The sequence below is a fragment of the Semicossyphus pulcher genome, unplaced genomic scaffold (assembly GCF_022749685.1).
Source record: "Semicossyphus pulcher isolate SPU_LCO1_2020_fin unplaced genomic scaffold, fSemPul1.0.p SCAF_20, whole genome shotgun sequence".
In the NCBI taxonomy this organism is placed as follows: domain Eukaryota; kingdom Metazoa; phylum Chordata; class Actinopteri; order Labriformes; family Labridae; genus Semicossyphus; species Semicossyphus pulcher.
The window spans coordinates 8,693,572-8,718,606 of record NW_027211694.1 but is presented as its reverse complement, the minus strand read 5'-3'; the positions used below and the strand labels follow the sequence as shown (position 1 = coordinate 8,718,606).

At 41.8% G+C, this 25,035-nt stretch overlaps 1 protein-coding gene across 2 annotated transcripts in view; it reads left to right on the top strand.

The window, feature by feature from the left end:
• iqsec3a (IQ motif and Sec7 domain ArfGEF 3a) overlaps positions 1-24,729 on the top strand; it is a 112,138-nt gene extending 87,409 nt beyond the window's left edge. The window contains exons 7-14 of one of the 2 annotated variants that reach the window (XM_069670710.1): positions 3,442-3,608; positions 6,055-6,194; positions 11,618-11,743; positions 12,747-12,846; positions 12,960-13,118; positions 16,579-16,671; positions 18,368-18,411; positions 22,049-24,729. In XM_069670710.1, the coding sequence (XP_069526811.1) occupies positions 3,442-3,608; positions 6,055-6,194; positions 11,618-11,743; positions 12,747-12,846; positions 12,960-13,118; positions 16,579-16,671; positions 18,368-18,411; positions 22,049-22,600 (1,381 nt within the window). In that variant the 3' untranslated portion in view covers positions 22,601-24,729. The remainder of the gene's footprint in view (positions 1-3,441; positions 3,609-6,054; positions 6,195-11,617; positions 11,744-12,746; positions 12,847-12,959; positions 13,119-16,578; positions 16,672-18,367; positions 18,412-22,048) is intronic. The other variant, XM_069670711.1, reaches the window with a different exon arrangement.
• The last annotated feature ends 306 nt before the right edge of the window (positions 24,730-25,035 follow it).

Sequence of the window (25,035 nt, the reverse complement as noted above, 5' to 3'; positions counted from 1 at the left end):
CAGCATTGTTGTAGCCAGTGAGCAGAGAGGTTGGCACTGGTGATGTTTGGACATTGGCTCTGGAGCAGAGGGGTGAGGAGACACGAAGTGGGAAAAGGAAGGAAGCAAGGGGAGAAAAGGAGAGAGGGTAGGAAGGTTTATAAATAACCAGCGTTGCATAACCGTCGCTGCCTCTCTGTGCCTGCCTCCCCTGCTCCTGGGCTTTGATATGCCTCCAAAAACGCACACATACACACGCAGAAAGAGAGAAATCTCTAAAGTAAGTGAAGGGGATTTGAAGCAGCAGTTAAAAAAAGAGTGAGGGGGGAAAAGTGAAAAGCAGCCAGCAGCCTCGGTATCTGCTGCGTCAGTGTGCTAATGAATGAGCAAATATGAGCCGGCTCCCAACGCTGCAGATTTAGATTTTCAGAGTAATATCCAGACATCCATATTTACTCACCCTACAGTCACACACAATCACTGCATTTTTCTGTTATGTTATTAAAGATAAAGATCAAGCATCTTGTGTAATCTTTCAGCAGATTCCAGCCTCACTGAGGACATAATGACAGTTGGATTACACCGTGTTTAGCAATCGAAATTGGTTTGGAAGACAGCCACAAATGCCAAAATTTTGAAGCCTGCCAAATCTATTTCAGTGGGAAGCATCATGTTCCATTTTACCCTCTCATTTTCATGTTTGGTGGGTATTTTTTTTCCATGTCTTTCAGTGCTGCGTAAGAGCACACTTAGATAGAGAGCGGCGTAAATTGATGTTTTTCACTGCATGGTGCTACAGTACTTTAGGGTTTACAGAGAAGGGCATAATTACTAGTATCTGTCGAGTTGAGGTTTTCAGACACCGAGATGTGAAGCAGCATCTGTGTGCAGCCCTGTCATTAACAGCCTTAAACAAATACTGTAAGAGGGTGAACACACATGAAAGCAGTGCTGCTTAACGTGCAGACACAACACAGGATATAATCTAAGCACATAATCTAGCAAATAATAATTAAGATTAAAATGGATATTATATTTTCCATATTGTTAATTTACAAAAAAAAAACATGCTGCATATAAATGGAATAACCAAATACTCACTAGGGGTGGTGGTATAAAAATCACTATAGTAAGTATGTAGCAATATTGTATTGTTACATGGAGTTGAATTTACATTGTTTAGCACTAAAGTTATGAAAACAATTGCTTTTCAGTCCACTAGATGGTGTTTAGTTTTCCTCGAGCAAGTTCAGCGGAGGTCACGGTCAGTGGGATTGCTAGTATGTTGGTCAACACAAAGATGGAGACTTGATTATTTATCTTCAATTTTAACCGTAATTTAACCTTAATAATCCTTTGCTGAAGGGCTGCATAACTTTTTCGTACAAGTTAAATCTTCAATACACTGTACCTGTAACTGTACAGTAATCCACATAGTGTTTTCCAACACTATATTTGGACTTTGTAGACTATAACACATGTTCAGGGTCTTATGTTCAGTTTGTCTGCTGGACAATCCTATTTTGCTGGAGTAAATATGGTTTAAGTGAAAAAAGGAGGATGAAAATTGTATCCTTTTTTTCAAGTTTTCTTTGAATAAATTACAGGTAAATAAGGTAATTTATTGCTATAGCAATATTTTCTCATAAAACAATCCTAAATGTTTATTCACGATATGTTTTGCAATTTTATAGTATCATGATAATATCGTATCATGATAATATCGTATCGTGATATTGTATCGTGATAATACCGTATTATGATGATATATCACAATAATATCGTATCGTGATATTATATCGTTATGATATCGTACCGTGATATTGTATCGTGATAATATCGTATCATGATATTGTATCGTGGTAATATCTTATCGTGATAATATTGTATCGACAGGCTTGTCATTTAAAAGTACCTTAATAGAATCCTACTTTTGAATTTATTTTTTTTATTTAACAATAATTCTCTTAACAACAATCCATTAAGCTCAGCAAGTAAGATTTTATGCCTCCTACAAAGAGCAATGTTTACTGCATGATAGTTTTATTGTCTTTTCAGGAGAATAAAAAGCTTGTTTTCTCAAAATGAATAGCAGTTTTGGGGGACGTTTATCAGCCTTATAAAGAGTCTACATTCTTCCTCACAAGGTGCATACAGCCTCAACAATCCCCATCCAGAAGGTAGGGCATCTTATAAGTAACCTGACAGGCAACATATGGGGCCAAAAAAGTCCTAAGGCAGCATTTTCGTTGCACTTTTAAAAGCTTAAATGCTGTGAGCTCACTGTAAAAGCGAACGGTGACAGATGAGACATATATAAAAACAGGCACATGTGCACAAACACAAGCTTTGTTTCTCCTCTTGTGTTGAAACGTTGGTATGAGTGTACTGTGTGCATACCAATGTGTGCGTCTTTATCCCACAGAGACATTAGATTCCAATCATGCGGCTCAGCAGGTCTGCATAACACTGCTACAGCCCCGATGTGGAAATGATGACTGATTAAAGTAACCATTACAGTATACACTCCAATAGAGAGCCCACAGGGGGGCCACAAACACACGAACACACACGCCTTCTCGTTGTTCCGCATAGAGCTGTGTCTGATTACTCATAAGCAGTCGAGGTTGTACTATTGTATTATTCATGCCTAACCAGGAAGTATCCATACACCTTACAGAGACAGCGACAATTTTTCTCTCCCCATGTGGGCTCTTTTTTCTTAAACACGCTCACATGCAAACAGCTATAAAAGCTACAAATCTCACGACGCGCTGGCATCTCCCTTCTCCACCTCTTATATTTAAGGGTGTGGTTGGAAGTACATCACAGTAAGTCTGGTCTCTGTCACATTCTTTAACAAAAAAGTGCCTTAGTGAGGGAATTCAGATTTCAAACGTCATTTATCTTCTCTGTTGTACGAGGAAAACCTGCGTAAATCCAGCAACAGGGCCCATAAATGTTTGGGAACCATTTATATGAGGTTAAATCTCAGCGGACTCTCCTACGATAAATGCACCCTTAGTTTTTCTAATGCTTATTTCAATTAACCATTCAATCCAGAGACGTAGTATCAGCAGAGCGCCCACTGTGAGGTTTATTGTTATGAAGGCGCAAGCAAAATTAAAGCTGCATCTTATTTTGGCGGGACACTCTGATGCTCAACTTGTAAAAGGGCATTTATGAGCATGTTATGTTAAAACGATAATGTTTTCTCTGTGTATTTATCCCATCTGTTATCCCTTTCTTTCCGTCCTTTATCTGTCTCTTATAATTTTCTAATTTATCCCTCTATGTGTAATTATCCTCCTCTCCCGCCCTCTCTGTAATTCCTCCATGTTTGTGTCCTCTGTCATGACCCACATTTTTTTATCCCTCTCGTTTCCACCTTCTTTATCCTTTGGCCGCCCCTTCTTGCATAAAATTTTACCCACTTGACCCACTTCTTTATCTCCTCTACAGTCAGCGCTACTGCATGTGTAACCCCGACATCGTGCAGCAGTTCCACAACCCAGACACCATCTTCATCCTGGCCTTCGCCATCATCCTGCTCAACACCGACATGTACAGTCCCAACATCAAGCCCGACCGTAAGATGATGCTGGAGGACTTCATACGCAACCTAAGAGGTGAGTGACACAGTGTTACAGACACATTAAGGGAGTGAAAGTTTGGATTTCTTGCAACAAGTAGTAAAAATCAAACATATCACGCATCTTCATATCTCCTGTTGAGGGCTTTGACTTCGGCAGCGTACCCACAGATGAATCAGTAAAGAGAGTCCGTCTGCAACAGCGTTTGAATCTGTATTCAATCAAACACCCTGTATAAATTAAGGTGATAAAAATAAGGTTACATTTTCTGCCCGCCTTGCTTTACATATTCACTTCTCATAGCGACGCAGACAGAGAGCACCTGTAATTCTTGCCTCCCGTATGCAGACAGATGCTCATTTGGCGAGCGTTGAGTACGAGACAGGAGCGTCGTAGTTTTGCTCTCCCTCTGCACAATCAATCAGGGAACGCTGAGGTCGAAGCAGAACAACTTTAATAGATTCATCCAGACTGTTCCCCACAATTAAATTAAGTTGGAAAATCAATTTCGGCATCTTATGCAAATTAAAATGTGCCACTCTCTCCTGGCCTCTCTATTTGTCTTCTGCTCGGTTTACTGTGTTTTCTCTGTCTCGCTCTTTTCTCTTATCTTGTTTGGTCTCTGTCAGACTATTATTTTGTCTGTTTATTCATCTGTCTTTCCTGGTTTATATTCTCTACGTTTCTGTCTCCTCTTTTCTCCTCACTCACGTCTCTCATGGACACTGACAGAAGAATAGCTCACTCTACTAATTGGCTGAGGTGAAATGCAATTATGGACCACAAACCAATAGTAATGGAGAGCTATGGAACATTAATTATCTCAATTAGAACAGACTGTCAGTGTTAAAGCCGGTCCACAATGGCCTGTTCTAATATGAACCAGCTTCCACCATACATTAATCCATTATGGCAGCTCATTAAAAGTTCAAAATATGTACAGGATGCGTCGTGTTGCCATGTTTCCCCTGATGCTTGACCCTGTTTGCTCTTGTTGTCATAATCCCAAGTGTAAAGTCGGCTTATTGATGAACAACAGCTCATGTTAAGGACGTACAAAATCAAGTTAACTCTGTGCAAATTAGAAACCACACTATCGCTATGCTAGCAGCTAGCTATGCTAACAATGACAATGCTAACATGCTCATCTTTTGCATGTTCAGCAGGTCCAATGTTTACCAATCTGTACACCATCTTTAGCATTTGCTCATTAGCACAAGTGTGTCACATTTGCAGGTATTTATACGCAAGATGTTTAGAAAAATGGAAATTTTGACCCAATGATGGCGCCACATGAAAAGTCAACAGGTTACCAAAGTTTATCGAATGCATTGCAAGCAAAATAGGAATGGTTCTACCAAATTTAAGGTCAATCCATCTTACAGTCGTTGAGATATTTCAATCAAAACCAATGTTGCGGTGGCCGTAAAGGAAACGTTTGCTGATGACCAAAGTAATTATATGTAGGATTAATCATCTGGGGACCATGAATGTCTAAGAACTTTGTGCAGATCCATCTACTAGATTTGTTGAGATGTTTCACAGGATAAGAGGAAAATTTGATCCTGCTGATGGTTCTGGATATAAAGCCTGAAGACCAGCTGCCATTGGGGTTAATCCTCTGAGAACCAGGAATATGTAGTCCAGAGTAAAATATCTCAACAGCTGTTTGATGGATTGAAATGTTGTACAATGAGGTGGACCATCAACCAGAATGACCATGCAAAGAGCCACACTGATAGCATAGCTAAAAAGCCATGACACGTGCAAAGACAGTGTGAAAAAAAAGAGACACTCAGCAAAACCCTGTAACTTATTAATCTGACACTTTACACACATTTCCCCCTGGACATCTCCTCCTCTCCCTGCGACTCCATAATGTGCAGCGATGTCTCAGCGGTGTCCCAGTGTGCCTCACTGTCATCGGCATCTCTTGTGGCGGCTTCATTTTCTGCAAACACATCCTGCCCCATTGAAAACTCAATGTAGCACACAGCGCGGTACAGCTGTTTGCATAGAATGGGGAGCATCTCGAGGGCAACCTTTCAGCGTAACGACATGCAGCTGTACCGGCGATGAAATGCCACGGCCTTGAACTGCACTGTCTTCCAGACAGAAAATCATCTGCGACTGTTAACCTTTCGCTTGCCTATTAACCTCCTCTTTACATCGCCTTCTGTCATCAGGTAATGGACAATGAAAGACAGAGAGTCAAAGTCAAAGATGAGGAGGAGACAGAAAGAAAGAGCTCTCTTCCACGCCGAATATGGGATTTGTTTCCACTCTTTGCTCATTTAATGACAAGGTTAATATGTGTCAGTACAATATAGATACAGCCATATGTGTAAGTAGTCACACTTTGGCTCCTGTACCTCATTAGTCACTCCATATTCCTTCTGAGGGACTGGGATGTCTTGTAAATTTAAAAGCAACTGCTCTGTGAGGTGTGTACTTATGAGTAACAAGCTTATTCCCATCTTAGGTGTGGATGACGGAGCAGACATCCCCAGAGACATGGTGGTGGGAATCTACGAAAGAATACAACAGAGGGAGTTACGCTCCAATGAAGACCACGTCACCTACGTCTCCAAGGTTGAGCAGTCCATCGTAGGCATGAAAACGGTAAGGACACAATTTTGTTCTATCATTTTGAGAACAAAATGCACACCCTGACTGTTGCTTAACTTCACACTGAAACCAAAACAGCCTTTAACCTGAATTAGTTAATGTTTTTGGCCACTTGGGACAGCACAACAAGTTAAGACACAACGTTCAGTTAAGTTTAGCAAGTTAGCAAGCAGGCACCTATTTAGCTTCTTAATACTTTACTTTGTTCACCAGTTGGTTGCTTCGTTTTACTGTCACAGTGGGGAATGCAGGCAGGAAGGAAGGACCCAAATGCAAACTGTAACAGGCAACAATTCAACATATTCACATGGCGGCCATTTTCCCCTGATGCTAAGCTCAAATGTTGCTAGGTCCTTTAGCTGTGTTCCAGGTTTGCAAATTGAATAATTGAGGAAACAACTAATTGATAGTGAAAATCTGGATGGATAAAAGGCCATATTTTAAGTGATAACATATTTAATAACCTATTTCTTCTATTAGATAACAGCTAAAGTTCCTAGCTAACATTACATTTTGCTAGCTAACATTAACATTAGCTAGGAATTTAAGCCTTTCCCATCTTATCATATTACACTATGAAACAATAGTGTTAGCTAGGAAGTGGCTTAATGCTAATGTTAGCTGTGTTCTTACGGTAACTTATGGGTTCTAAAATATTTTGTTTAAACATGACGTATGGCCGAATGCCCTTCCTGAATTTCACTATCCATTGTTGCTGTTCAATTGGGAAGCAGTGAAATGGTAAAGATTTGCCATACTTACTATGTTTATACTATTTGCAATCTGGAGCGGCACAGTAAGATAGTACAACCACATGCTAGCTTATTATGCATTTAATAGCTTCCTGGTAACAGGAAACAGGCAGGTCCAGGTTTAAGTGCAAACTCCAAAAGCAAAACAAAAAGCAAGCTAGCAACAATAATAGCAACAAGAATAAACTAGCAATGAAGCTAAGGAAATAGTCCAGGATTAATGGAGAGCGTCTGATGAAGGAAATGGAGACGGGGGGGGGGGGGGTTAGTAAACGAGGAAGCTTGGAAGGGCTGAGGAAGTTGTCCTAGGAGAAGTAAGCAGGATCCGATATCCTATGTATCCTAGGCCTGCTAATAGGGCAGGCTTAATCATACGAAAACATGAATAAGATTACTCACACACAGTCTTTGTCAACTCTATTCTAAGACACTCATTCATTATTCAAGGCCTTATCACTCTCACCTAGCCTTAGCAGCGTTAGCAGAGCAAATGTATTAGCCATTAAACGTCTCATCAGCAGCACGATCATTACCTCAGCTCATTACTCAGCTAGATACATCATTAACCACTGCCATCATTAGAGTCTTTTCTATCAGTTTAAGGTTAAAAGGCTCGGTCAGGGCACATGAGTAACATAATGTAAGAGGATGAACCCAACACTAGAGTTTCTTAACTTCATAGCTACTCCCATACTGACTTGGGGCTACTGTTTTTATTCACTGTATGAGTATTTCTGTGGAAATGTTATATTTTCTTCTGAGACTCGTGCAGTATTAAGCGTTATAATTGACTGATTACACAGATACATGTGGGAATGTGCTGTGTCAGCCCACGCATAACACTGAAAGGCTTTTGAACACAGTTCAGGGAATTCTGTTTGGATGTTAGCACTGCACAGAGGCCTTCCAATGTTTGAATCATCATTCATGAAATATAAATAAAAGTTGCAGATTTGTTTTCCAATTGTAAATAGTAATATTAAAAGGAATTCCCATACAAGTGTACAAATTCTAAAAATGATAGCAGCTTGAAAAATAATACTAGCTAACGATAAAGACTGTTAGAGTCGGTTAAATCTTGTTTTTTCACTCTATTTAAATACTATATAGTGATGCCCCAAATATGCTAATAATGTGTAATGTAATAAGCAACCTTCCATGAGAAAATAGTTGCAACAGTACAATTAGAAACCTGAAAATAAGCAGAATAACTTTGTATTTGTGCCAATTAGCAAACATTGGCATTCTACACTAAAATAGCATTCTACACGACTAATTTGTCTTTAGCTTCTATGTGTGTGCTTCTTGAAATGTAGCATGTAAAACACTGTATATCACATAAGGACACATTTAAACACAAACACATTAGCTCAGTTAAAAGTTTCCCATTATAGCTACTGACTTTTAGCCTGTTAGCATTGTCAGTGCTACCATGTTCACATATTGACGCTAGCATTGCATGAGCCCCTAGAGACTCGTAGCCTTGATTTTTAACTGTCATTGACTCATAATTGTGAAAAGACTATATTGTTAATGTTCTATAAGATACTGTTTAATAAAGTTTACGACTAAATCCTTGCGATACTAATGACATCACCACCAACTGCAAATGTTAGCATGCTAACATGCTCGGCAAAGATTGCATCAGCATGTTAGCATTGTGCGAGTATAACTACAGACTTTAAGTCTTGCATATACAAAGACTGTCTCATACTGCCTCTTGTATATTCAAAGTTTACTTTTAATTTCATTTTTAATTTGTTTTAAATTTAATCAGTTATTTCCTGTTAGCTTTCAGAGTGACATTGAATCTCTGACATTGGAAGGATTTTTTTGGGGGGCCTGTGCCTTTAATTGTCTCTCGGTGATGGATGAGTCGCCATAGGATGACAGAGGGAGTGTTGTCACAGCCAAAACAATGATGGATTGTTGTGACAGGAAGTGACTATTCCTGTCTCGTGGGCGCTGTCCGCTACAAAAAGAACGACTCAGATGATGTTTTATCTTGAGAGATATTAAAATAGTAGCACAGCAAGAGTCAGAGGGGAGTATCTCACATGAAAGGGTTATTTATGACTTGATTAAAGCTATATACAAATTCTTCTTCAATGTGAAAAAAAAGCTTTAAATCTAAATATTTTCTGTTCAATTCCCTGAAATATGAATAATATATGTAGAATCGGTTCTCTCCTGTCACGCTGCTTCTTAATAATCCTGTCAGTAAAGAGCTTTTTTTGTTTGAAAAAGCAAAGGCATTTCAAGCTAATGATGTCTTTACATGTTTCTGACATTAGTGTAATGAGAAAACAGGCTGTCTGTGGCAGCTGGGTGGGAGTCTGCATGCCCTGCAGTGTTGAAGAGAGCGAGCGAGAGAGAAAGAGACAGCGGCTGTGTGTGTGTTCTCTCTGTACTGCAAACAGTCCACAGGGAGCAGAGAGGATAAAAACTGGAAAAGCGAAAAGAGAAAACTGAACCGATGCCAGAGAGTATTTTTATTTTATCATGAGGAAGGAATCAACTCCACATCGACCGACTCGCGCTCAGATGGCGTTCGGCTTTCAGACATCCTACATGGAGAATCTGGATGAGGAAAGTCAGTGTGAAGGGGCGAGAACGTGATTAGATCAGCCTCCGAAGGCCTGAGCCATTTTTGCAGTGTAATCTGCTTAAACGGGGAAAAGCACTTAAGTCCAAGAGGAGAAGCCAGGCCTTTAGGACACAACTGCACCATTTTATATAAAAAAGTCTACATTAAGAGCTCCAAGTGCAGCAATACCATCTCTGTTAATCTGATTTGATCTGGTGTCAGAGCCAGAGACTAAACAGCAACATGCATTTTGCAAAAAATTACACATAATTTGGCAGCAACATATACAAGTTTTGTTTAAGTAAGCTAAGGCAGAACTTCCCCTTTAATTAAAGGACAACTTTGTAGTAGATCCTGACTAATATATGAATTTTTCAACCAATACTGTTTTTAAATTACTAATATGGTGAGCAAAATAGGGATTTTCTATAAACTGGAATAATATGTACTACACCAATTTTGCCCCAAAAAAGACTCTGCAAAGTAAGTCCAGAGACTGCTGCTTTTTTAAACAAATTACTTTGTAAACCAATATTTTACATTTTTGAGATTTTCAATCTGTTACTGGCTGCAGCTTTTATCCGAGAAAAACCTTGTACATCGCTCCTGGTACAGTTAAGAATCTTCTAGTAACCATATAATACTCCGTTAATGAAAAGTGCTGGTGCCGGGAAAAAAAAATCTCCATTTTGTGCTCTTTTATATTAAAGGTACACATGTTCACCAATATCTAGTTATCTGGCACTGAAATAATATATTGGTAGTTTATTAATCATTAAAAGGCACTTATTAATGCCTCATAAACTAAGATTCTTTTCGTTCAATTACCTTGTAATTACTGTTTATTAATAGTAAGGATGTTGTACGTGAGTTACAAAATGCTTTGCTCAGTGTTGTGATAGTACTGCCATACTCAGCAAAGCATATTAAGATCATAAATAATGTACATAAACTTCCTTACTTACTATCAATTAGCACTGATTAGGAGGGTATTTAATTAATAGTCCACTAACAGCGTTTTTTGCACTGGCAGCACCCACAACCTCAATTTCAGAGCGCTTCTTAGCAGCGCTTACTGTTGCTCGGTTACGAAAGTTGTCAGGCGGCTCTTCTGCTTCCCTTGGTAGTGACCGTTAAGTCTGTTTTAAATCGCTCTGTGTGCTTAATATTTGCTTTTATTCACGGGAATTTTACAAATGAATCGTAAAAACGATAGAATTGATTCGTGTCCCGACGTTAGCAGAAGCTCTACAGCTGGAAATTGTACCCTCGAAAAACACATTAGGATTAGCATCTCCTCTGCCATTGTTGTTGACAAAGTTGATATCGGAAGCCCCGCCCCTTGCTGTTTTTGATTGGTCAGTTAGAGAGAAGTGACATTGACGAGCGCAGCGGTGTTCCAAAAGTTAAACTTTTCTTAACTGAGAGCGCAGCGAGTATATTGAGTGTGAGTGAGTGAGTGCTTTGAGAGCTGAAAACACTGAACAGGATTTGTTTTGTGTAGAAAATAGGCACTGCGAGCGGAAAAAATGCTGTAAGTGGACACAGGCCCTACGGCTTTAATAAAGTGCTGTTAAATGGCTGATAAAGAGCTACTAAAGATAATAATAATAAAGATGCACCCTTAGACACAGCCTCTCTCTCAATTACCTGCATTATCAGCCGGTATGGTGAAACAATCACATTTACAAAGAAATCTAATTAAAGTGTCTGTTGTAATAAATGTAATTTTCCCCAAGAACACAGGAAGTTTTGCTTGTTCACACCTAATCTGGGGAATAAAATGGAGTGAATGTGCTCCTGAAGGGAACATATGTGCATAACCTTAAAATATTACGCAGTTTTATTTGTTGCTTTAATAAATCTATTTTAAGACTCTTCGGTCGATCTGCATGTCACTAATTTACCTCGTTATACAGCATGTAAAGTCTTTAACCTGATCAGCTACAGGAAAGTCATTTGTTCTGGAGGATTCCAGCTTCTACTTTTCTTCTCTTCTTCTAATGCTGTTTTAAGTGATTTTAAAGCCTAATCTGAGTGATTGAAGCAGCTTTCACCTGGATGTCTCTCCTCTGCAGGTTCTGTCCGTCCCTCACAGACGACTGGTGTGCTGCAGTCGACTGTTTGAGGTGACGGATGTCAACAAGGCCCAGAAGCAGGCGGCACACCAGAGAGAAGTCTTCCTTTTCAACGATCTCATTGTGGTAAGAATACAAACAAATTAAGACTCATAATGAGAGTTGATGTGATAATCCGTATTTTTCATTAACATGCTGACAGTTTCTTTTGAACCGCCCCTGAAATGTTTTCTCTGCAGCGCACAGTCGAGCTTTAAAGCTGCTTATTTTTGTTGTGACAGCTGCAATGCACCATCACTCCAGCTCCTCTTTTATGTTGTTTCATAGCTCAGGACTCTCCGGCCATTTCTTTTAATAATAGATAGTCGCAGACGCAGCGTTGCAGTGCGCTCATAAGCAGAGATGTGTCCCCTACAGAGCTGCTTTAAGAGCCGGTAATAAAGTTGTGACTCACTCGGGGCCAAAGCACGGAAAAGTTGTTCATTTGTCTTGTAGACGGGGGGGATTATCAGAGTTTTTGGGCTTAATTAATGTGCTCATTAGGAGCCACATCGGGGTTACGCATCCAAAGTGTTTAAGCAAACTCATAATAATGTCAAATGTTGATCTCGTGCCAACAAACACAGAAAGAGAAAGCAGCATTACCCTCCTTTTGTCTGCTACAGCATTAAAGTAATTGGTGGCTGCAGGAAAAGGAGGTTAAAAGGCCAATTCTGAAGTGGAATTCTTTTCATTTGGCACCAAGAGTAAGCGATGCGATTCATTCCAGGGAGACATTTTTCTCCCGACAGCTTTGAATGCAGGGCAGAAGTTGTCTTTGAAAGATTTTAGTGCGTGATTGGGACTTTTCTTTGAATCTGGCCTCCTGTTCTGGCAGGATGAACGTGTCAATTTGTCTCATCTTTCTGCAGCTGGATGGTAATTTAATGAAAACGCAACATCTCTTATACATCCGGATATAAAGCAAATATGTTTTTCATAGGAGTCAGAGGACCAGCACACAATCTGAAACACTTTGAAGTACGGACTCGATCTGCTTATTGAATGTATTTTAAATGATCAAATAGTTCTTCCTCTATCATCCTGTCACTGAACTGTGATTAAACCACTGCTTTCTCTTCCCCTGCAGATCTTGAAGCTTTGTCCAAAGAAGAAGAGTTCTGCAGCGTACACTTTCTGCAAAGCCATGGGCCTACTCGGCATGCAGTTTCACCTGTTTGAAAATGAATGTAAGGAACTATATCTACAGAAAGAAGAAAATGAGCTGAACATGTCCGGCCATTTTCACACCTCTAGTTTAAAAAAACTTGGCACTTACTGTCCTCCCCTCTGTGTCCTTCAGACTACCCCCACGGCATCACCATCCTCTCGCCCTTCGGCTCAGACAAGAAGCAGGTACTAAACTTCTGTGCCCAAAGTGCCGAGGAGCTGCTCAAGTTCGTAGAAGACCTGAAGGAATCGATCGCGGAGGTGTCGGAGATGGAGCAGATACGCATAGAGTGTAAGTACCTCACCTTTAATGGGTTTTCTGATGTCAATATTCGTCTACATTTTTCATGACCTTCCTGGGAATCTTTACTGAAGTATCGACAAGGGCTGCGCGATATCGCAATTGCAATGTGCACCTGTGCAATAGTCACATCGCAGGCGATAGTGAGGCAAATTTTGCAAGCACGCAACGCTGCTGCTGTCACAGGTCATGTCGGCGGGATGATCGAGGCAGATGCTCCGTTACGGCAACCGGCTTTTCCGAGAGCGCATTCCCGTTATCGGCAGCACCTTGTCCCGGTGCTCGTTAACGCTGTGGCCACCGAAACGGACCCTTCACAGAGCTGACGTGCCGCGGAGTGTTTACTTTTGCCGGCTACACCTGCAGCGCACACGCCTTGTGGTTGTGTGCTGACAGGAAGTAGGACAGAGTAGGAGTGAGCTTTCAAAAAGTTACTGTCACAGGCTGATCACGCTGTTGAAACATGCATTTAACCGTACCGTAAGTCGCTCCACCTGAACCCTCACTACTTTTTCTGTCTTGAGTCTCTGAACCAAGTAGGTTAAAAGTAGGAAGCAGGTTTTGTTTGTTCCAAATAATAAAAAGTATGATCGTTAAATATTTATATGTACATGAAAACACACGGCGTTTATCTGCTATATTTTTCTGTATTAATTAAAATTGGAAAAATAAAGCAGAACAGACGTGCAGCCCGAGTAAAGACTGAAAATTGGCTGAAAGTATAAGCAAAATTGGCTGCAGCAAATTTGGCTGAAAGCATCAGGAGACGGCAAAACGCAGATGGAATGATGTTCGGTTTATGTGACATTAAGAGCCAGAATAACTAGCAAACAATCCAGCTATTTGGCTGCAAGCACGTATGGTATGTCTCTGTTGGCTCCTGTGCATCATGTTTGTGTGTATTCCTCCCTCTGCCGTGCACCGAGCAACAAAAGAAGAGTCAACCTCAATCAATATTCTTACATCTTGGAAGGTGTGAGGCTACGGTAGATTCTTGGCTGCTGTAAGTGGGTCCTAAGATAGTGCACACGAGTCAGAAGCCAATGTTTAGGATTTTTTGCAAACGGGTCCTCAGCAAACATTCATGTAGGTGTAGATCGACTTTAGCTTTGTGCTTCCTTTGGTGCACTGCAGCTCAAACAGACTGCAGGAGGCCAGAGAATCTGAGGTTAGAAAAAAAAAAAAAAGAGGCCAGTGTTCCTGAGAGCAGCCGGGCATCTGTGTTGTTTGCCTCTCTCTCTCTCTGTGCATGTGAAATCCTCCAGACAATAAGAGATGCGCATACTCAGACACACATCCAGAGCCCGGCTCGGCCCGCCAGTGGGCATCAAAGGGAGCATCCCTGCTGGGATTTGACGCAACTGCATTACCCTGCGCAGAGAGGGAGGGCCGGCAGGCAGCAACATACGGAGACAGGAAGTTATTTCTTTCTCTACACTGGAGCAAGGACATACAGCTGCTGTGCACAAAAACATGAAACAACGCACCTATATGAAAAAAACGTTGCATAGTACCGAAAGGTACCACAGCTCGATAATCGTTTTGTAGTCCTACATTTTATCCCAGTAAGTTCTCTGTCATGTAGGCCTAGAATTGTTATTTAAAAAGTGATCATGCTTGTTGCTTTCTGTCTTTCTAAAATAATCCCCATGGCAACGTTGTGAATTCAGCTATGATGCCTTAGGAACCGCGCGCAGCCGGCTGTAGCTAAAGAACCCTGTGAAGACTTAGCTTAAAGCTGCTGGTGAAACCACGGCTGGGAGTCGGTCAGCTGCTTGACCCACACGCTCCAGCTGGCCACCAATGATGGTTTCAAAGCTGTCCCCAACCTAGAGCCATCGTGGGAGCTCTTCACCTGAAGGTTCAGAAGGAGCTCCCAAAGCGCATCCTTATCCAGTGTTGTAAAAACCCCTGGAACTCCGCTTATGAAGTGTTTGTTCGCCTTGTTGAACAGAGGTGGGCAATCGTTGCCGTCCTCTCTGACCGCTCTTTCACCAGCCATAGCAACGTGTGCACACTGGAGCTCCGGGATGAATACTGGAGGGATGCTGGGGAAATCACCCCAGTGCTTAAGTCCCTGCAGGAGGCAACAACTGCCATATGTGGCGAGCAGGACACCCTTTCCATTGCTGATTAAGCCACACACAGAAAGGGAGACTAAATTTCTGCATCCCTAAGATCTACGGTCAGATTTTCAAACCAAGCGAAAGAGAGGAGCTGTGGTTGAGTGAAATGCACAGGAACTGAAGACAGCGAGTGCAGTAATTGTAAATAAAGCAGTGAAAGAGAGAAATAAGACTTCTTCTTTTCCAATTGCTTCACAGCGGTTACGCTCTAAACGACAAACCAGCACGCCTACACCTCTTTAAAACCCCGCAGAATACCCCACAGTATTCTGTTTTTGTAGGTCGCGCTTCATCCTGCAGACTGTGTATGTGTCTGTCTGCTCCGCCCTCCGTCACACCTTGAGCTCTGATACAGCAATGACACGGCGGACTGTTCTCATTCACGGAACAGTAAATTAAGATGTTTTGTGAAGTTTCACGTCTCATAAAGATGCAAAAGTTACGATAGTACATGTCACCTTGGGCCTACGCTTTCACGTAGAGCCGACCTGCGGACTGTTGGCTGAGCTCCACACCACTTCTAAGACGTCCAGAGATGTCCCAAACACATCTGGTTTTTTTCCTACTATCATAATCGAAGTTTGAAATTCTTATATCGTGACAACCCTCGTGCAAACTTCTTCTAAAGACATAATATAGGAACAAAACTTGGAGTAAGAATGATTGCTGGAACTCTCACAGACAAACAGCACGTCGTCTTCTCTCCTCTCAGTGCTTTCTGTTGTTGGCTCATCGGTAAACATGCCCGCGGCTGCCTCAGTTATGTTTCGGCTTTCCTGCTTTGAGATAGGAAGGAGAAAATACAGTTTGTTTATCTAAAGATGCGTTTTTTTTCTTCCTGCGTCTGGATGATTAAAATGAGGAAACTTCAGAATGGAATAGATTTTGTAGTCAGTCCTACACTCCCCTCTTCACAGGAAGTGTTCAGTATTTTTGTTCCTAAACCTCACTGTAACTTTGCTCAGTTTACCTGTAACCTGTACCTAGTAATTTACCTAATTTACTCCTTAAAGTCCAACCTGCTAGTTTTATGGTTAAGTGTCAAAATTAGGATGCAGCGCAGCGCTAGAGAGAAAACATTTAGTCACCATGATTGGAAATGACATGCAATTACCATCAAGTGCAAAGTTTAATTAGGGAGATGGAGAGTCGCGTTTTCCATGTTAGGAGGTGGCACCGTGTGCAAGAGCATGTGTGTGTGTGATTAAACAAATAGAAAGGAAGTTGAGTTATGTGGTTTACCCTCTACTTCTGCCTCTCTACCTGTGTTTCTCTCTGTTGTTGTGATTATGATGATGATAATCCGTGTCTCCTGTTCTCTGCAGGGGAGCTGGAGAAGCAGCAGGGAGCAAAGACTCACTCGGTGAAGAACAACGGCACACAGCTCGAGCTGCGCGGCAAACAGGGCTCCCCTTCAGGTGTGTGTGTGAGTGCGTGTGCACTGCTGCGTCATTTAAAACCCGACGCAGAGACCCTGTCCTTGTCCACATTCATTTACCGACAGTTGAACCCAAGTTGAACCTTGGCTGTTATTTATGAAATCGGAAAAATACATTTTATTTATCTTTTTTTAACAAATATAACACCAAAGATTTTTTATAATTGTGAGCCCAGCATCTCCTCTGTTCATTAACAATGCCATGCTCTTGTATAACATATGTAGTTTACAAAAACAGTGGGATACTCACTGAAATTTTTTCTAACCGAGATCATCATTTATTTCACACAGAGGTAGATAAATCCAACAATGAGAAACAGCAACAGTAAACATGCTAACTAGCTTTATTAGCTAGCTTATAAGGAAAGCTAACTTGATGACTTTCTCAGAATGTCTTGTTTTTAAACCAGAACCCTGAAGAAAGGGTCTCCAATAATGCACTTATGGCTACATAAAATGCTAAATAAAATGCGGCTTAAGCTGTCCCATTTATATTTAGCTCTGACAAATTTCCTGTGTCAATACTTAGCGTTAGCTTACTGTAGAAAACTACGTTATATTCTGAGGACTTACCATTGCGTTGCAATGTAAAGCTACTTTGGGTAAGTTTTCGGTAAGTGTAACTACAAGAAACAGCAACACAATGCCACAAAAAAAAATTCTGATGGCCTAGAGAATCTAAGTCAGCTCGTTTGGTGGACATGCTATCTTCTGTTTTACGTAGCTTCTGTTTGAAGCTTATCTTAAATCATTGGTATAGGCTAAATATTTGTTAATAAATACATTTTCAAACAAGCATATTTGAATCAAAAATAGAAAGTAAACGCTTGTGTACATAGCGTGTTTTGCGCTGTGTCACAACAATGTAGCATTTTGAATTTGCTGCAACTCAGATTTGCACTTGACTCTTTTTTCTGTCACGGTTAGGGTCTGTGTCCACTAACTGAGTTTTTGCGCTTCTCTCCGGCACTTAGTGTTGCTAGGTTACGAAAGTTGTCTGGCGGCACTCCCGCGTCCCTTGGTAGTGAGGTCTGTTTTAAATTGTTCTGTATGCTTAATATTTGCTTTTATCCAAGAAAAGAAAGAAAACGTAAAACCTGGCGTTAGCAGCAGCTCTACATTATACCCTCGAAAAAACGAAAGCACCAGCTTCTCCACCGCCATTGTTGTTGACAAAGTTGTTATCGGAAATCCCGCCCCTTCTTGATCGAGCACAGTGGTGTTTTTGCACTTCCGACAAAGAGCGCTGAAGCACTGAAACGCTCTACTGCAGTGGTTTTGTATAGAAAATAGCCACTGCCAGTGCAAAAAACGCTGTTAGTGGACACAGGTCCTTATTTTGTTATCTACATCGTCTGCAATGCCAAAATGACTGAATGAATTTCTCATGTTAACACATAGAGATGTTTCATTATCAGGCGGATTCCTTTGTTTCTATGTTAAGCAACCCTTCTGGAGCCCAATATCACTGAGATCTAATGCAGCCTAACCAAAATTAAATTTCCTCTCTTTATCTTGAAATAATTGGAGTGAAATAAAGTGCCTTACTCTAAACTTTATTTCCTTCTCCCAAAACAGTTTAAGATGCAGTAAAACATTACATTACTGTATAACACAGACATTTTGCTGCCACTTCTGTCCCTTTTTCCCTCCCTTTTTCCCCGTTTCCCATCCAGGAAACCAGGAAGTAGATGACAGAAGCGGACACAATGCAGTAGAGGTAAGTGCTCAGTGGTAGGGCCGTGTCCCAAACCGCAGGTAAGTCAGCGCAGTAAGTTAGCGCAGTGTCATTGTCAAGGCAGGATGAGATTAGAAGAAACCCAGGGACAAGTCATATATCTAGGGCTAGAGGCGTCAAGCAGGAGTGGGTGAAGAGTGGATGAGAGAACGAGTGCTGCGGGCATTTGAGGTAATAACTCTAAATAAATATTAGATAAAAAGGACCCTTTTGCCGTACTGAAAAATGTAGATAAAGTTTTGGTGAAAATTAATAAAACCATAGCAGTCATAGGACGTTCTAATCACTGAAAACGCATCATACTCATAGGCTTAAATATTATCTGTACGCCTAAGGAGAAATTAAAATGAGTTCACAAGCTCAGGCAGAAATTGTGACTCCTTTAGGGCCTTTAAAGGAAAATGGAGAACGCAGCCATTGCTCTAAGTAGCTCAGATGCTGCCTGTGTGTGTGTGACCTTAATTAACATGCAGGCGGGTAAATTTAACACTCATTTGACCCGAAGTTGTCACCTCCCCGCCCCTTTGCCAGACCTCCAGGGGGGGAAACTTCCCGTGCGAACATCATGTGCCAGCTGAACTACAGTACCCATGCGGCTTTGCAATTACCATCCCAGAGGCGGCACACGACCTTTCCTAGTCCTTTCTGTGGCAGTGTAGTTAAGGGTGAAAAGCCACATACACAGAGTCAATTTGACATTCAGAGGCTGTGTAATTCCACACAGCTTACTGCTACGCTGTGTCAGGCTGTAAATCTTCACTCAGGTGCAGGTGGGAGCAGAAGTAATTACATTTACATCACAGTGAAAGGCTGCAGAGTCATTTCATTTTACAGCCACAAATGCTTGTAGAATGACAATAATTACAGCAGGGCCAACATGCATTCAGAGCTGCGTAAGAGACATTTAAAGACAATAATAAGGTGTGTGTGTTTGCACTAGAATATCTGCTCAATTTATGCATTTATAAAGGTCCCTTTGATCAGGTCAGTCTTGAGCATTTTCTGAGCCAGCCTTACCATGCAGCATGCAGTAAATGTCAGTGGCTGTTGCAGAGCCTTTCAAACACATTTATTTTGAAAACCAGGAGGGTCACCGTGAGAATCCTGCTTTTACTAGAGGCACAAAAAGGCTGTACTGCACAGCAAGCTGTCCATTCAGAGCAGTTACAATAAACGTGTGTGCTCGTGTTTCAAAAGTGGGGAAAGACAGTAAAGAGTGTTATTTACATGTCCCCCAAAATCCAGTTTTTTTAATCTACACCATTGAAGAAACGCGTGGTGATGTCTGACAGAAATACCAGTGACATATTTGAGAAGCTTTGTTTTGTTTTTCTGATAGCAAACATCAAAGCAAGGAAAGGCAAACAGAGCCTGCTGTAAGAAGCAGTCCTTTAAAGCTCTGCCAGCTTCTCCACAGGTGCAACCCATCCAGCTAACGACCCAACCCCTCTTTGTCATCCAGCTTCACGAGTACAGACGCGTAATTAAAATGTGTGGCCTCGTTAGAGTAAAGTAATTGCAGCTGGCTACTGCCCAGTCCAAATTACATGAGTGTGGTTTGCCACCAAAAATGACTACACAGTGCCCTTTTTATTCAGTTGTGGGGATTTTTAGAGCCACTACATGGTGAATACATTTCTTCCAGAATTTGCACAGCAGAATAAATACAGTGCACTTTACACTATCATAAATAGGGAGTTATTACAGGCAACGCTTGATTACCACTATTCCTATAAAGGTGTGTATATCTTGTATTGCTAAAATATCGTCTTCCAGAAAGTTTTTTGGACATTTTAGCAACAAGACAACCGAATCTGTCCCGACCATAGACTGTTTAAAAAGATGGACGACATGACAGCTCCCTAAAAGTGAAGCCAAACATCGCCCCATGCTGACTGGCTGCAGTATAGGTTATAAAGCCCGCCTCGTCCATGTTAACAGATGGGACATGAGTCAAACTATAAAATCAAAATACACGCCAGATAAATGTTTCTCAAACATGGTTTCTGTCATTTTAATTAGTTCTTATCATGCTGATTTACGTCCAAGTGTTAGTTTTTCTGACAAGTTTAGTTTTAATTAGTTATTTAATGCTGTAAAAAGGATGATTGACAGCTCTGTTGACAAAATCTGTTCCGGATTAGCAGAGTAGAGGAGGAACGGCGAGAGGAAAAGTAACTAAAAGTTTCTGTGAACGTGTTGGTGATTCAGACCAACACAAGAAGCTGTTCTGCTGTTAAACACAGCGACGTGCGGGATCTTTGCTTTTTTTCCCGGTAATTTATTTGTGTGTTTTGGTTAGCTGAAGTGGCTACGGCGGCTCCACCCTCTGATCTCTATTGCACACCTCTGGCTCCAGATGATGTCTCCAGCACAAGGTGGCAGCGCCCGTCACTGGGGCTATTTTGGCATCAATTTTAATAGAATGAGAGCAGATAGAAACACGTCGTCCATCTTTATATACTGTCATTGGTCCCAACCAAATAACAGTAACGATAAACATGTTGAAATAAATGATTAAAGGAGACTTTATAACCAGCGCTGCAATTCTCTTAGTCATTAATGGAAGAAAATGATGCCTTGTACTTAGAAATCAAACTTTCAAAGGCATCACAAAGTCAGAGAAATCCTTCATTCTTTATCTAAAGTGCTTTAAAGCCCATTGATACTGTACCTTAAGTATACTGTATGTGCTCAGTTGCCAAAGAGAAATAGTGGTGGCACAATGGATAGGATCAAATGTTAATGGAGTTCTTTCACACCAGAGTTACATCAGCTCTGTAAGAACACGGCTGTAATCCCCTTCTTACCTCAGATACTTCACATTAAATGTCTATTATATAGCAGGTGAATAACCGCTGACCTTATTCGCACACGTCTCTATATGGAAGCATATCGGTTAGATGGAACTATAGCAGATTGACACACTGAAAGAAGATTGATAGTTAATTCAAAACTAAGCTCTTTCCCTTGCACAGTCGCTATAATGTTAGCTGTCTGGAAAAGAAATAAGAAATGCTAAGATGATGCTAATTAACAGTTTAATGTGACTTATGGAGGTTTGCATTCTGATGAGTGTTGCCTGTGGACGTCTGTGGTTGTCAGTCTGCTCACCTCCTCTCCTCCTCTTCTTCCACCTCTCCCTCTTCTACGTATGCCCTCCGTCTATGTTCTGGTTTCCCCAACCCCCCCAGCAAGTCTCCCCGTGTCCGCTGTCCCCCATTAGCGCCACACAGTGGTTTGGAAGGGAGACACGGGGGCCCTCAGTGTCCCCTTTGGAACCACCGGGCCCCTTTTTTCTGTAGCGTCGCACCAAATTTCTCACCCCCACTCCCCGATCACTGTCCCCCTTAACCCCGCTCACACACTGATTTTCCCAGCATCCGACCTACACAGTTCCCAGTACCTGTGGGAGGTGGAGGGAGGGGAGTGTGCAGTAGTCACGATGATTTTACACCTCCACCGACCCCCGACACCTAAGCCCCCACGCATGCCCTGTGTGTGTGTGCTGTGCATTGAACACCCCCCCAAAAAAACAAAAAGAGGGCTTGACGGATTGTAGAGGAGGAACCAGTTTTATAACATTTGATGCTGTTCTCTTGGCTGTTTTCTAAACTAGGTGTCAATTCACAACAGGCTTCAGACGTACCAGCTCAGCAGCAGCAGCACGGCCCCGAGTCCCGAGAGCATGGCCCTTCTTAACCACCGGGGGGAGCTGCTTTTCCAGCAGGTGCCCCAGGGGCTAACCCAGGGGCCTCCACCTCAGCACCCGCAGCTGCAGTCAGCAGCGAGCACCCCCGCCCACCACCTCCACCTCCACCAGCCTGCTGTCAGCATGGCCGACCTGCGGCCCGAGACGCTCATCCAGTGTCAGCAGATCGTCAAGGTCATCATGCTGGACAACAGCGGGCACGGACGCATGGAGGCCTTCCTCAGCCAAACGCCCACGCACCACCACTACCAGCACCACCACCACCACAGCCACCACCAGCTCAGCCAGTCGGCCATGTCCACCCCGGTCCGCTCGCCGGACGGCTCCCACGGCAGCGACGGCCACCAGCCCCCGCTGCCTCCTCCGCCTCCGCCTTACAACCACCCACACCAGTACATCCCACCAGACCCCCGCCTCAGTCTACATCGGACCCCCAGCGGCTCTCGGAGCATGGTGTAAATAAATTAATTAGTATCTTTTTCCCCGCACACACTTCCACACAAACCCTCCTCCTTATCTACCTATTTAAAAGTACATAATGTACATATATACATACAGAGCTATAATGAAAAAATTAAATCTCACTTATATGCATATATTTAAGGAAAAAATAGACAAGAAAATGAAGATTTTAAAAGATACGGAGAAATAAAGTGCATATATATAAAGTTTTACTTGATTCCACATGTATTTTGAAATATTATGTAGTTTTAACAAATTTCTATAACTTTTTGTCAGTTTTAACTCTTCACATTATTCAGTTCCTGGATGGATGGATTCCTCGTAGTTCCATTAATCAACAACAACAAAAACACGTGAACTTTTTTTTCTGGATTGTGATGGATGGACACTCTTCGGACCTTCCTTCCGCTTCTTTTTCGCGCTTTTATCGTCCCAAACCTCATGCCTACTGTGCTGTATGTGCGCCCGCGTGCATCGCTGGCACTTAACTGAAAACGTGTGCCAAAATACATACGCCTCCACTAAAACACTGACTTCTTTGCACTTGACTAAACGCTAGGGCTAGAAGAAAATAAAAAAAAACCTTCCTTTTGCTTTGAGAAAAAAAAATAGTCCTTTCACGCTTCGATCTAAAGGAGCACAACAAAAAAAAAACGAATAGCAAAACTTGATATTTCATAAAAACCCATCTTCCTGTTAGCACTGTTGCTGATTTATTTCTGTGATGGAGCCTTCTCTCTTCTTCTCCGCTCCTGTGGATAAAAAAAACATCCCGATAAGCTGTGTTTGTTTGTCACGCGTCCTCCTCTCTCTATCATCAGAAAACACTCTCGCTCAATCGTCGCTCTCTCCGTAGATCATCCTACAAGCGAAGGATGACAGGAAACAAAGGCAACCAATCACGTGGATTGCTGCCATGCCAAAAAGTCCGCCGAGGAACGTCCTGTTGATTGTTTGTCTTTTTCTCTTCATGTTTAATATCTTGAACCAGGAGTTCTCGCCACATTTATCCGCTGAGGGAGGGAACGTTTTTTTTAGATAGTTTGAGCTGCTCTCCAACTTCAAAATGAAATCCACGTGTAATCTTTGTGAGCAACACACTGTGCCGTCTGCTGTTGTTTATGAAATGCTTCTTCGCTCTTACAGGAAATCGCCATGCTTCTGCCACAACTGTAAAATGTCAAAATGTGTGTTTATTTTAATATTCCACCTTTGTGCGTTCCCCCGATGAAACATCCAGACTCTGTGTCTTTTCGTCGGTACAAGTCCCAGGTTTTTGTTTCAGCTCCTTGTGACTGTTCCCTCTCCCGTCCTAACCTTTCTGTCTGACATTTTCAAAAAGGTAGAAACTACAGAGGCGCACACTCGGCTTACATTGCAAATGCTGGCATTAATAGTATTGTTTGTGCTGTTGGCTAGCCTGCTTTAAATAAGAATGGGACAAAAAGAATGCATTATCTGATCCTTTTTTTCTCCCGCACCCCAGCCTAGATTGTAAATACCACATTGGAGCAGTGTCGGAAAGGACAAGCAAGCTACCTTTAGCCCCCTTCAAAATGCTATTGCCCCCTTCACACGTCCTTCATTCTGAAATAGGTCAGCCTGAATGCGTCCATCTTTTAAACATAAGCCCCAGCAGGTATTGTGGAATGGATGTTCGGTAAACTCTGCTCCCATCTGACCCCCATCTGTCTGATTTGTTGATTTATAATCACAAAGCCGCTGCGGGGAGGTCTCTATCTCATCTCTCCGTCCTTTTCCACTCTTGATTTCACCCAGCGGAGAGGCAGAGGTTGCAGAAAAAACAATCAGCTGTTCTGGCTGATGAGTGTGTATGCGTGTTCGACCTTCTCGCAGCGGCATCCAAACTTTTCCTGTAATCAAATCCGACCTCTTCCTGGCTGTCCATCCCAGTAATTTTTACACTGTCAAAGAAGTTGAATGAATGAAAATTTTTACTGGTTACAAACAAAACTTTTGAAGGTAATTGTGGGTTTTTTCATTGATGGATGATGATTGTATGATTTTTTTCAACATTCAGATATAATGCGATTCTTTTCTCATGCATGACATCACTTTTCAGGCCTAACGAACTCTTAATCCCCCCCAATTTTTTAATGCATGAATGAATTGAGCAAAGATGAAGATGACAGATTTTTTTTTGTTATGCTTTAGTGGAACTGTAAAAAAAACATGACGGCAAACTTCCCCTTCAAACAGAAACGTCGATTTCCAGTGGCACATTCAAGGCCTCTATTTTGCCAGATTGTATGTGTTTCCCTGTCGTTCACTACCCTTTGTCTGTGACTGCACAGTTTTTCCTATTTAACAATCTTCAAGCATTTTGGGAGAAATACTGAAAATCTTGTGTTTGAAAGGAAACCAATGTAGCATTCTGCAGCATAACGATATGAAAGTGGCTAACTTTCTTA